Source organism: Arctopsyche grandis, chromosome 9 (assembly GCF_051622035.1).
Source record: "Arctopsyche grandis isolate Sample6627 chromosome 9, ASM5162203v2, whole genome shotgun sequence".
Lineage (NCBI taxonomy): Eukaryota > Metazoa > Arthropoda > Insecta > Trichoptera > Hydropsychidae > Arctopsyche > Arctopsyche grandis.
In genome coordinates, this window is record NC_135363.1 from 26,946,976 (window position 1) to 26,961,142 (window position 14,167).

General features: G+C 39.7%; 1 protein-coding gene and 1 long non-coding RNA gene across 2 annotated transcripts in view; both read right to left on the minus strand.

Annotated features, from left to right (window-relative positions):
* Positions 1-645: 645 nt before the first annotated feature.
* Med (Smad/Smad4 homolog Medea) lies at positions 646-11,141 on the minus strand. Its single transcript, XM_077437851.1, has 12 exons — positions 10,729-11,141; positions 8,040-8,293; positions 7,793-7,967; positions 5,106-5,330; positions 4,784-4,996; positions 3,663-3,791; positions 3,330-3,581; positions 3,076-3,239; positions 2,911-3,002; positions 2,670-2,838; positions 1,115-1,241; positions 646-1,041 (listed from the first exon to the last, which is right to left on the minus strand). Exons 1-12 carry the CDS (start codon positions 10,832-10,834, stop codon positions 830-832), a joined length of 2,118 nt encoding a protein of 705 aa, XP_077293977.1. The 5' UTR covers positions 10,835-11,141; the 3' UTR covers positions 646-829.
* The window catches only part of LOC143916668 (uncharacterized), a 265,871-nt gene continuing 262,728 nt past the window's right edge, over positions 11,025-14,167 (minus strand). Inside the window, exon 2 of the long non-coding RNA XR_013261002.1 lies at positions 11,025-11,622. This is a non-coding gene — a long non-coding RNA (uncharacterized LOC143916668). The remainder of the gene's footprint in view (positions 11,623-14,167) is intronic.

Sequence of the window (14,167 nt, forward strand, 5' to 3'; positions counted from 1 at the left end):
ACAAACCCACACCGAAACATTTAACAATAAAAAAAAACTGAAACAAAATCTGACATTTTAGCACCCCCGATTATCTGATTATCAACAATTTCATAATTCTTACTATAAATCGTATATAGATAACTACAATACATATTTTCAAATCTCAATTAGTACACTTTCAAACCGTCATATAAAATATTTACGAGACAAAATTTTTAGTTTGAATTTGTGCATTTATAAAATTTCACACTGAATGCAAATTATACCTCTGTTATCGTACATTCGTACCGTAAAATTTCTTAATTAGAAGTCTATATATATATATATATATATAGACTGAAAGATAACTCTTACAAGATCACTTCTCATTGTATTCCATTTGCATGAGAATAAAATATATTACAAATATAAGCCTAAAATTCATCACTTATTGTGTCATTACAAATTAGGTTTTAATTAATCACACAAAAATCAATTTACTGTGAGCACTCTTGTCTTTACGTGGGACGATAAGGGCAAACCAAAATCGAACGAATAACTACACATTGGATTTCTTCGTTTGTGTAAAAATAGCCAGATAAAGAAAATCATATTCAAATCATACGACTGATCAATGATGGTTTTTGAGTCCCCTTGTTTTCATTTTTATTACTTGATATTTTTCATAACAATAATTGTCTCTTGACTAGTTTGCTCAAACCCAACAAATTTGATTTGATTCTTGTGGTTTTTTTTTTTTTTATTCGTTAGTTTTGTAATCATTTTGAAGTTTTGTCGTTCAGGAAATGAAGCAACTGCGTCAAAGAATTTCAGGATGAGTGGTGTCTCAAAAGAAGCCTAACAGTTCCTACTCCATGTTACGCGGCCCGTCTATGGGCATCGTGTGGAGTACCTCGTCGAGCAGCTGAAGCGCCCTGTGCAGGTGCACTTCGACCCAACACGGTGTCTCCTTAATAGATGTTCGAGGATAATCCGGTCCCCAGCCCTTGACGAAGGACAATCGGACTATGCACAAGCGCCTGAGATCGTCCACTCCTATACCGGCGGCTGCGGTCAAATCTAAAAAAAAAATCAATGTCGATACACAACATTCCACTTGATATTTACTTCATACAAAATTATCAACTCTTACGTTTGTTTATATTAGGTATTTGAGGAGTTACATGTCCAGCCACGGCGGCGGCCTGAGCCGCTGCTGCAGCTTGAGCTGATGCCGCTTGTCTCTGCATTTGTTGATGACATTGTCTCAAATCGAATACCTATTTGAAATTAAAATATAATTCATCTTAACTCCTCTACAACCAAACAAGTCTCGATTGAATCCATTTTCAACTTTTTTTTTTATCTTCATGCATAGTGGCGTAACACAACACGATACAATAATTGACATTCGATCAAGTAAAGTTTTGTGCATATACAATGCAACATTGAAGGTATTAACTATAATTACAAATGCCTTTATTTACATTTGCCTTACTATGCTAAATAAAATCCGCTAGTCACTGTGCTGGACGCCAATCGTCCAGTTACAAATGTGTGTTTTAAGTTAAAATAATGCAAAATCTGCGAGGTTAATTACTGTAATCTATATATGTATAATTAAAAATCGATTTTCGTCTGTTATGTTTGCGTTCCTATACCATTCAACCGATTGCGATGAAACTTACAGGAGTTATTGTGTCCTTAACGGTTCTGTAAAAAAAAAATCGCCCAAAAACGGGAACGGAAAAAACGGGAATTAGTGGCATTGCAACGCAATAATTTCAAATGTTTTCGCATCGCCACCTGCGTTGTTAGGGTAAAATAAACAAACAATTGAATAATTTCAAATGTGTTCGCCGCCTGCGTTTTTCCGCTGTTAAACGCTCGGTAAGTCAGATTACCACGACTTGCATGATAACTCGGGAACGGGAATTGCATGCGTTATTGTGGCATTGCAACGCATGCCGGTTTCAGCTAGTTAGCTACAAAAATCATTTTATCATGTATTAAAAGTAAAATACTATAAAATGATCACTAGAAATGAAAAAAAATAACTGCTGGAGTGGAGCTGTCATTCCAAAGTGGATATCATTCTCACGGGGCTTCCCGCGAAAATATTTCGTAATGACATAATTCGAATCATAGAAGTTTTGATGAGAAATACATTAAATACGAAGACCCTGCATTCAGTATATTTGGAGAAATAAAATCAAATATTAAGTCCTGATCACTCGCTATCCATCACAGTGTGGGAAGTGTTAAATAAAAGTTTGTCGCATCATGTGCCACTGTGCGATGCGGTGCAAACGATCGACAAGCGCTAGACAGACTGAACCACAGATTAACGACACGTGTACCTTATGCGTGCGCACTGCTCGCACTTACACTAAGCTAAATCTACCCGAAGTCCCGACATACACCTACCCTGTATACGTTCTGTGCTTCTGATACCTTAGTTCCGAATTTTGCCTTATTAAACTCGCCAGAAAGATCCAACTCAATTTTAATAATTGCATCTGTGAACATCGAAAGGTTACTCGTCATCTGATGTGTAATCTATCGTTCGTGAAGTCGAGAATTGCGTTTAAAGCAGCCATCCAGATAATCTGTGGTTCAGTCTGTCTGGCGCTTGTCGATCGTTTGCACCAAACCCGCCACTGTGCACGCACCAATTATTGCATATGACGAACAATTTAATATAATACCTTTATGCAAGCACTGGGATATATTTTATGAACGGCGTCTCCCGGCGATCTACCGGCCTCTCTGTCGAGATAATAACTCTGCACGAAAACAGAATGGTCGGACAAACATCGCAACCACACATCGCCTTCTCCTCGCACGTCCAATTGAACCCCCTTTCCAATGTGTAACCTGGAACACCGCACAATTAATATTAAATCGATCGCAAAACGCAATTAAAGAACAACTCTTTGTGTGTCACACCTCGCTCGCTCGCTTTGTTCGGTCCGATGAACGTTACTAAGAGCGCCCAAACAAAAACGATTACCACCAGACGGATCCACATATCCGTCGACCTGAAACGACAAAAACGAAAATAATTCAACATACAACATATAACAACTCCAATTCGACAAGTCGAATACGTACGGTGACATTCGGCCGACTTGACGGTACTTTAAAAGTTTCTCCGACTTGAGTGTCGAGCTCGAAGTAAGCGACCGAACACCAGTACTCGGGTGCGGGTTGAGACGACAGGAGACCTCCGCCGCCGATACTTCCGGCCTCTCCACCCACACTACCGGAATGCGGCCCTGAAATCAAACACAAGCTCAAATCAAAACCTGTGTGCAAACTTTGCTATACGAACGTTATAAACAAAATTTGCTGCAAAGCGTTCATACAATATGCGTGATGGTGAGATTGACGCGGCGGATCTGCAGGAGGAGCACTTTGGGTATATGTCAGAGTGCTCGATCCAGTCCACGTAGCGTGTGCCGATGGAGGTGCGGGGGCTTCGCAAGTGAGGGACGGAGCTGGTGTTGGCACGACTGACGTCACACTGGCAGCCGAAACAGCTTGCGTCCCGCCGTTTGTCGTTGCATATCCGTTCTGCGAGACCTGGCGTGTGGAGACTGGAGCTGTGCCTGGGCTTCCTGTATAACGGTCCACAGTATTACAACACTCCTTTTTATATACATAAATACATGTATTACATTCAGAGGGAAGATTGATACCTAAAGTCTGCGGCAATTGGGTTTCAGTGGGTGTGTGCTCAGTGGTTGGGAAGAATGTGTTGTTTCCAGATTGATCTATCAGCGTGTTGTTCGTATTTCCTGATAGACCTATATTATGTCCGACACCGGCTGAAATTCAGAATTACATATAATCATTTTACTCTATGAAAGTCTTCACAATAGATTGACGTTGGCAGCTTCTACATAAAACAGACAACGCATTGGACTAAAAGATACTAATCTGATGCCGATTGTATGTACTTTTGTTTGAAACAGTGCGCATATGTAAGTCATCGATCAGTTGGAAGACTTGGAGTCAAATTCAACATGTTTTAACTTAGGATCAGGCCTGGTATTATATAATGACTTTCACTCTATGACGACGACTCAAATAAGTACAGCCACAGCGCAGTGCACTGGTAGAGCTATTGCATACCAATAAAGATCGTGGGTTCAGGTCCCGGCCAAATACGCCACTGGCGAGTTATTAGCATCTAGAATTTGTTGAATCTTATATAAATATGCTACCTACGTAATGTATTTTTCGCAAATTTTCCGTTTTTAAAATTTAAAAAATAATTGTTGATTGTCCATAGATGTCTCTATTTTATTTTATGTACTGTAATGTTTTAAAAATTGTTGGTACTTATCTATGTATATACAAAAATAATCTAACCATATTTCTCGCCTTGGGGTAAATCCTGTCATCGTACATACATATGATGAATGTATGCAATAAAAAAAAATTGCCGATAGAAGTGGAAAAAAATTATACGAAAAATAAATGGAAGTAGTTCTGCAAAAATGATTCAATCCATAAAATTATTACATCCAATTTCGTTTACAAAGACACTATGGAGCTTCACGTCAATGATTAGAAACCCTTATATAAATACCGCATTCGAAAAACCACTGGATCAATATAACATAACATAATATATTTTTGCTTTTAAATCGTACAATAAAAATGGTGGATTAAATCCTTTTTAGAAGAACTACGTACAAATATCAGCGAAGAACATTTAAAGTGAAATAAATTCATATTCAAAATTATTACAAAATGAATTGAGTAAAAAATCAAATAAATAAATTAAACAACAAAAAAATAAACATATCCTCACAATGTGCCATCCTGGTGGGCAGCCAAGTGGCACGTTGACAACCTGAATTGTCTTGTGGCTCGTGTTTGGTTCTTAACAGAGGTCCTAAAGAGGCTAAGTTTGACGGGGGTGACGGACGGGGCTGTGAGAACATCCCCGCCACCACCCCCACTCCATCGCCAGGCCCCCCTTCGCCGGAACCTGCATGCATCAGCGGCCGCACCGGCATCATGCCTATCACACCACACACGATAACGAAAATAATAAATAAAAAAATTATAATAAAAAAAATCATTAAAAGTAACAATAAACGAAAAGACGTTTAAATATTCAATGGCAGAACCTTGCGCGGGTTGCATGTGCAATCCGTACGATTGATGATGGTGGTGTGGAGACGTTGCGTGTTGGGCGTGATGCTGAATCGTCTGCTGCACAACCATCTGGTCCGAGTCGACTTCCATTCCAGCGCTTGCCACCGAAGGGACGGCACTAGATCCGACGGCACCCGCCGAATATTCATCTTTCACCAGTCGACTCGGTCCTGACTGCAACGTGAGTCCAGACAAATCTAAAATAACAACATTTAATATATCAAACACTATTAAATTAAAAAAACCAACAAATTACTCACTATCGTGTTAATTTTTGATAATCCTAATTTCAAAACATTTGTTTATATCATGTTAAATGTGATGGCATATTTAATCAATATCGACTGTAAAAAAAAATACTGTACATTTCATACCTTTAACAGACCTAATATGGTTAAATCTGACTCATAACATCTGCAGATGTTATGATGATCAATAAATGATCGACAAATCACTGAGTAAATATTCTTGCCATGGTGATGGCATTATTACTTCAATTATATTAAAATTATATGAATTATTAAATTTTTTTCGAAGATTCGAATGACCGGTAGAATGTCATTGCCAGTTAAGAAAGGCCCACTACTGAAGCTTTCGGTTTAAAAAATACATGGTAAATAGCACTAAAACCTACAACTGATTACAAACTGCGTGCAGGTTTGACAAGATGTCATTGCATTTACGCTAAATCACCCAATAGTTTGGATCTGATATAATTCAAGAGTAGACTCGATATTGACGGAGAACTGTCAACTCCATTGCGAAAACCTCAGTAGGTTTAATAAATTTCCATCAGATTTTTAGAACCATACTTCAAAAATACTGACAAAACACTGCAATGTCAAACCATGTAAAACAAAATAAGGCACTTATTGATTATACGGGCGCATCCCAGCATCGACACACAGCAAATACATGAATGGCCTTTAGTTGTTGTATACAGTTTTAGTAAAGTGACTAAAACTTTATAGATTTGTAGATCTTCGTTTCGTATTATATGCCACATAAACTCTGCAAAATAACTTTCTTCTATGTGTTGATGAGCCGTATCACGATGTTTTACGTTACGCCATTTTGCAGACCCCACAATCTTTCTATATTTCGAAGATACTATGCACGCGTGAAGATGGATCAACGAAATTGTAGCTATGGTTCACTTTGAAATGGCTTAAACCTTTTCTCTCGAATTTGGTTATTTGATAGGCTTGCCGAGAATCATTGGCTAGCACCACTTGTGTACTGTCATTCTACTAAATCGGTTTGTGTAAACCTTGAAGCCATTCACGTAACTGCCGTATATGAGTGTATACTCCATGCTCAAATGCGCCTGTATAACCAATAAGTGCCCAAAGTAAATATTTGGCTATCACAGGGTGGCCAAGATTAATAATTTGACTTCAGAATTACTACGAGTAAAACAAAATTCGATTAAAATTCTACAATAATTATTATCAACTATAAGTCAACATTATATGATTCTTCCTTGCTCTATGTGGAAACTATAGAGCCATAAGCTTATCCCACACGCCTTCAAGATATGGGAACGGGTAATAAATAAAAGGCTTCCCCAACTGACGAATGTCTCAGAAAACCATGCGGTTTTGATGTCGGTAAATCTACCACAAATGCCCTCCAATACTTTGATAATCCTAATTGAGAGGTACAGAGATAACAAAACCAACCGTCATATGGTATTCATCGGCTGGGAAAAGGCTTTCGACTGCATGCCGAAAAAACTTATGTGGGCTAAAGGTGTTCTGGAATTACGTTTCGATCGTAAAGGACATGTACCGAGATGTCAGGACAACTGGTACCAGCGATGAGTTCGGCACGGAGTCCACCAAAGGTTAGTACTGAGCCCACCGCTCTTTAACTTAGTCATAAACCACCTCACACCAGATCTGCAACATCCTGCCCGGCGGAATCTCCTTTATGCAGATGACATAGTTCTTATCGGTGAAGAACTAGAGGATCTACATCAAATTCTTGATGAATGGAGAGCGTCTGTGAGTGAGCCAACAAAAAACTGAGTAACGCACTGCCGCTTTAATGGTGCAAATAACCAAGGCACTATTTACTTGCAAGATGTTCCTCTGAATGAGGTAAAAAACTTCAAATACCTCGGCTCAATTACCCAAAACGAAAGGACAATTGATGTAGATGGCACTAGCCGAATAAACACCGGTTGGATGAATTGACGCGAATTATGGGGGGGTACTTTGCGACGAAATAATGCCAGTACAAATAAAAGGAAATGTATATAAGGCAGTGGTGCATTCAACCGTGACCTACATTCAACCGTGCGGAATATTGGCCAGTCAAGAAATGTGGACAAATTAGATGTTGCAGATGGGCTTGAGGGGTAACCATGCTGGACCATATAAAAAATATGGTCGTGGCAGCTTAATAATAATCCCCGATAAGCTACAAGAAAGTCGTCTCAGATGGTACACAGAGTGTTGGAAATCTCAAAACACCCAAGATGACACGGTAGGCTGAAGCTCACGTAGATTAGGCTTGTTATGAAAGGTATTATAGATGCCAAAATTCCGCTTGAGACAACTCAAAGCAGACGATCCCGGAGATGTAGACTAGGCTAGCCGAGCCCAAATGAAATGCTAAGAGAAGAGAGAGCGAGCGATACCAGACTCTTCCTTACCAATTCCGGGCGATACAACTCTTTCATAGTGATACGGGTTGACGCATACACTGTCACACTTGAGATCAAATGCAAACTGGCAATATTTAACGTGTTTCAACTCATTCTTGTGCAAATCGGGCCATCTCCATATGCGTGCGTAAATAACATGGGGAAATCCCTTTCTTCCGGCAACCTAAAACATACAATAAGATCAGCAAAAGGTAACTCAATATTACATGTGAATATGCATGTGTATACAACTCACCTGTAAGCGTCCGTCCAACGTTCTCTGTATGGTGACGCATTTGCTCGGATGGGCTCCGTTCGTCGTTATGGCGGTGATGAGAGAATCTAACTCCTCGCGTTTCTCCTTCAGCTTCTTCACCAGTGACTCTATGGCCCTCTTGGCAAAACCTTCGCTCTCGCCGCCCTGTCTATGACACAGCAGCGAGTGTACGATGCTGAGACAGGCGTCTGCCGACGTCGGCGCGTTTGTGGTCATCGCCGTCATTTCGCGAACTGAAACATTCCCATCGGTTTGATTAATTTTCATCCATATTCTTTAATATCGATTGAAATTTTGATTATATTTGTTGTTGTTTTTGGAGTGTATGTGTTTGTGTGTGAAGGTTATCGAGGAAATGGTACTGTGAGGAACAGAAAATGGTGAACGAAATAGAGTGAGATTGTGTCGTAATCTAAATTGTAGTTATTCTAGGTCATTTTTAAATGTATTTATAGAATTTAATCTATTTTGAGACTTTGATAAATTTAAATGAAGTGATATCAATGCTCGAAACGTTTTTCAAATGCCAATGAATCAGATAAAATAAATAGACCATTTTTTTTACTTGGTATTAATTGTTTCATTCAATTTCATTCATTCAAATTAATTTTCGTTTAATTTATCTAATGTACATTACATATTTAAAGGGTTTTACACATGTCTATGTAATATTATCGATTGGTACATTATTTGTATTAAAAAATACCATCAAAATATGATAGGACTAAGAGATACGATGTCATCACAAATTGCATCAATAAAATGCTTTTTCATTCATTATTTATAGTTATTTTATTTATTTATTGAATCAAGAGATGCAGTACGAGTCTTAGCTGACTGAAAACAGTACTGGTTTTTAAAAAATAGCAATCCAGAAATTAATATACGTATATATATGTACACAGTAGTCAACACAAAAATGCTCTTGACAGGTTTCCGGGCTATTTACCAGTAAATAGTATCATCAACCCTAATTCCGATGCCTAAGAAGTGGCATAGCATAAAAATGAAACGATTTCTAATCCAATTTTTGTTTCACTAATTTCATATTTTGCCTAACTGAATTAACCTAATCAATTTTCACATCTGGAACTTCATGAATCATTTTTGTATGATATGAAAACAAACGGATATAAGAGGAAATGTGTAGCATCGAATGACATTATAATATTGTCTAATATAATCGAATTTCGATGAAGATGTCGGTGTCCAAAAATTATTAATACAAGTCAGTCTCGTCATGAAGAATCTCTTCCTTCATTTCACCAGATATTCTAAAAATCGTAATATTTCAAAACATTAACAATGAAAGATTAAATTTGAGAAGTATGAAACCAGTGTCTGTCTGTCGCTGTCTAAGGATTTGAAATCCTTTCTGAATGTTATTGATAAATTCCTTAACAAAGTTAAGTTTTAAACCAAAGAAACATAATTATTTTTAATTTGTTTATCGATATTTTGGATAAAGATATGCCGGTATAATACGTATGTATGGAAGTTTGAAACTGAATCTTTTAAATAATACTTTTTTCTTTGTATGAAGTTTGGAGTGCTTAAAAATGCCATTGAATTAAGTTTTATTAAAAATACAGTGTAAGTGTTCATGGCTCATAGTGAGCTGAAAAACAATATGGGGGAATAAATAATGATAAAAATATTGGATGGATGGAAAGGTGGTATAACAATAGGCGGCAGACAGATTTCTAATATAAAATATTCCGAGGAATTCGGAATGAGAATGAAATAGATGGAACTACTTCATAGAATAGAAATAGAGATATATAAAAACAAAAAACCCAAGTCTTTCACAGATTCGAGTCTCTTGTAAAGTTTAATGTTTTAAAAGACTATGAGAAAGTCAACGATTATATTTATATATAGGTGCCTGGATCTCAAGAGAAGGAGGATGCCAATCGGAAATCTACAAAAGAATAGGAATAGCGAAGATCAGTCTGATAAATATATGGAAAAAACGTTCTATAATGAGACAAACAGTAGGTCTAGGGAATTGTTGGAAGTGTTTGTTGCTCAAAAAGCTGGGAGTTCTCCGCAACGTGTAGGAAAAAGTTATTGGCCATATCGACCGGAAAAACGTAGTCTGGAGAAGCTGGCAATCACCGGAACGCTAGAGAGGATGATCGGATCGAATTGAAGAACTCACAGGATCGTTCCTAAGCGCCGCTTCCAACCCGGCACAAAACTGGGAGGCGTGGAGGCGGATCGTCCACCGGATTCCAGATGAAAGAAGTGACACCATTGAAAAAGAAGATTGGACAATACCAGACAAAAAAAGTGTGGTGATCTCACGACATACCAGGACACATCTGTCCAGGTATAATGAGATAAGAAATCAGTAGCGTACAGGTATAACCGGGACGAACGGTCACCGTATGAATAATATCACACAATGCATATACAACTTTGACTTGATTTGAATTTGTACAAACAAAATAAGCACAACAGACTGACACAAAGGAGAGGTTATACCATCAAAACATAACCTAGAAAGTTCAACGTCAACAATGGAAGTATGAGCTGGAGGTGGTGGGAAGAGGGGTGGGCGAGGAGGGGGGGTACGTATGTGCGTATTTATAAACAATGGTGATATGTGGGAGTGGGAGTGGGAGTGGGAGTGTGGGTGTGGGTGGTTGGGTGGTTGGGTGTGTACCTGAGTGTTGAGCAGTGGTGGCTGCGGCAGCCGCGGGAGAAGTGGGGTTGGGGTTGGGGTTGGGGGTGGGTGCGGGTGCGGGTGCGGGGGGGGCCAGGCCCACCATGGTCCCTCGAGGGGGGCGGGGTGGGGGGCCGCAGCCGCTGCCCGCCTCACGACCTCCACTCCACGGCGGGGCGCTCGAGGGGGCGGAGGGGTGCGGGGAGCGGGGCGCGGGGTCTCCGCACAGCTCGTCGGCGAGACGCGGCACGAGCGCGAGGGCCCGAGAGAGAGGGGGGCAGGGGGCAGAGGGGCGGGGGGGCAGGGGGGCACGAGAGCAGGAGAGCACGAGAGCACCAGCAGCAGCGCCGGCGCCCACCACCCGCCCGCACACACAACACACACACACGGAGTTCGCGAGCGCGCCTCGCCGCTCAGGTGACGGACGGCTTTGCGAACGCCTCGATCGACTTTTCTAGTTATTGCTTATTACTGGCGATAAGCCCGATGAAAATTTACTGAACGGATTGTTCCGCAAAAAGCGATCTCGCGCAAGTCGCTAAAATGTCGATCGCGGAACATTTGGCTCGAACTCGAGCTCTCGTTAGTATAATATTTCGGCTCGGTGATTACTAGTCTTCGGCGGTGGAGTGTGCTTTTTTCAGGAAAGAGGGTGTTTTCGGGCTATTTTCCAGGAAAAAGGGCAAACTACAAAGCTAGTGTAGGCGTGGTAGGTAAGTGTTGACCGTATCCCAGCCTAACGAAACACTGTTGTGCTAGTTTTATAAAGTTTTATTGTTTGCCTATGGTTGTACAAAGGTATTGTGGCGGCTCGCTTATACGACATGGTCGAGTTTGGTTGCCTTCCTGCGAGTGGGAACCAACTCGGCTGGGTTCGGAGAGCTACTACTCACTCTGTCTTCAGCTGTCATATAATAAACACGTGCATTAACATGCCAGTCGTCTCATTCGTTCATCCTCCATAGTATTATATTTGGGCAAAAGTATGTCGTTCAGCGGTCTCTGGATATGGTAGAGTGTCGCTGGCTCGGCATTCAGCTATGTTCGGAAGGTCTCTGGATGCGGCAGTGTGTTGCTGGCTCGTTGTTCGGCTATGTTCGGAAGGTCTCTGGATACGGCAGTGTGTTGCTGGCTCGTCCGGCTGGTTGATCTTCCAAGTCCGCGTAGTGTAGTGGTGGCTGGTCAGGAGCTGTATGTTGACTGGTCTGCTGCTGTGTGTCGACGCTTGCTGCTGTGGGTCGACTGGCGTTGTTTGGGTTGTACCTCCTTTTATAGTGTTTCTGGAATCACCTGACCGATGGTGGTGGTTTGTTGATGCGTAAGCGAGGAATTTGCTTTTGTCGAGGGGTAGAATTTTCTGGAATGATTGGCGCCGTTCCGCTCGATGTAGTTTAATGGTGGCGGCGTGTTTCGACCGTTTTGGTTCTGCTCGACTGGTAGGGGCGTTTCGCTTGAGTTTGATATAATGGCTGCAGGTGTGCGTCGTCTGGGTTTCGTTCCGCTTGTTTACGTGTGTGAGTTCTGCAAGGAATGTGGTTTGTTGTTGCGGAATATTCTCGAATGTTTCGATGACGATGACGATGACGAGATTCCTACACTAGAGTGCAAAAAAAAAAGGTTTGTGGCGGCTCGCTTATACGACATGGTCGAGTTTGGTTGCCTTCCTGCGAGTGGGGACCAACTCGGCTGGGTTCGGAGAGCCGCTACTCACTCTGCCTTTAGCTGTCATATAATAAACACGTGCATTAACATGCCAGTCGTCTCATTCGTTCATCCCCCATAGGTTCACCATTGAAATAAACAATGGTGCGTAGGGTCGCGTCGATGCTTAAGAGGGCTGTACACCCGAAACCTTAATTTTGTTACCGTTCCATTCTTCGATATATATATTGAGTGTATGTATATATTGAGTGAATGCGACAATATATATCAATATATATATATATTGAGTGAATGCGACAGTTGCGCTTCGACCAGATAAAACGTATTTTATATTGACAAAATCGAGGTTTCGTATTCTACTATTTTCTCCTCCAAAACTGGACCAATTTTAAAAAAATTTCATCATCGGTATGAGAAAAATACTTTCTGTGCATCTATCGGCGTATTTTTTTAAAAATCGACCGTTAAATAAACATGCTGGACTCGTTTCGTGGGTGTAAAAAAGAGGCGATTTTATAGATTTTTGGCGGCTCCTAGCTCCTTTAAAAAATAAAACGATAGATGCACCCCAATGGTGGATATCCATAGCATATTAAAAAATAATTTCTCTAGTGCCATAATTGAGGAAAGGAGAAGTATAGTACGTTTGTATGGACCAAATTTTCCAAATCCAGTTCCCATATTGCAACCTGTGTTTGCTATTTAGGAAATGGTTATGGAAAATTTGAAAATATCGGGTGTAGATATCGGTAGTGTGGACATAGCCAATGACACAAGAATTATACTTGAATTTTTTCGTGAAGAGCACACATGTTAAAGGAGTTTCGTGAAGAGCACACATGTCGAAAAAAATAGTGGAAGAAAAATCGAAGAAGAGTAAACTGCCACTTCCGGTTGACGGATGCTTACCAAATTTTATACATAACTTGGTATTAAGTTTAAACTTTTAGATATGAAATTTCAGTTCAATAAACCGGAAGGTTTCTGAGAAAAACATAAAAAACCTCGATTCTCTAAAAGTACTACTTCCGGTTCAGATAAAAATATTTAAAATATCTCAGTCAAAATCGTACATAGATAAAGTAAAAGTTTCAGCCCAATTCAGTTAGCGGTTTGGGAGATAATTGAATTCAAAAACTTAAAAAAAAGAGGACACCTATAAGGGGAGGTACCATTTCCGGTCAATGTCGTGTCAATAAAAAATTCAGTAACCGATACTAAGTTTCGGTTCGATAGGACGATCGGTGTTCAAAAAATCCCCAAAATACACTGACACACAGACACATAGATCATGAAAACGTGATCAATGACCGATTCTGATTTCGAATCTATCAAAATCTCGAGTTCAAATTTTCGCATGATTACAAAACGTCATCTATTGTTACTAGTTACATAGATAAAGTAAAAATGTGTGGTGCATCCAAAAAATTTATAATTTTTCCCTCAAATAGCCATTAATATTGTCAATTATATTTTTTTATTCAGAATCTACAAAGGAAATAGAAACAATATAATGTAATAGTTGATTTTCATGCACCGCAGGCTGATTTTTTTTTTCTGAAACGTGTAAAGTTAACAAAACAAAACAAGTCTAAATTATCCAAAAAGTAATAAATAATCTCGATTTCTTTTAATTGCAAAAATTAAGTGCAACTGAAAATTATTATTATTTTCATTTTTGTTTCTTCTTTAGTTATGTAATACAATTTTTACCAGGATAAAATTTTTTTATATAGTTTAATATTCTATTTTACAGCTATTCAAAAATGGTTCGGTG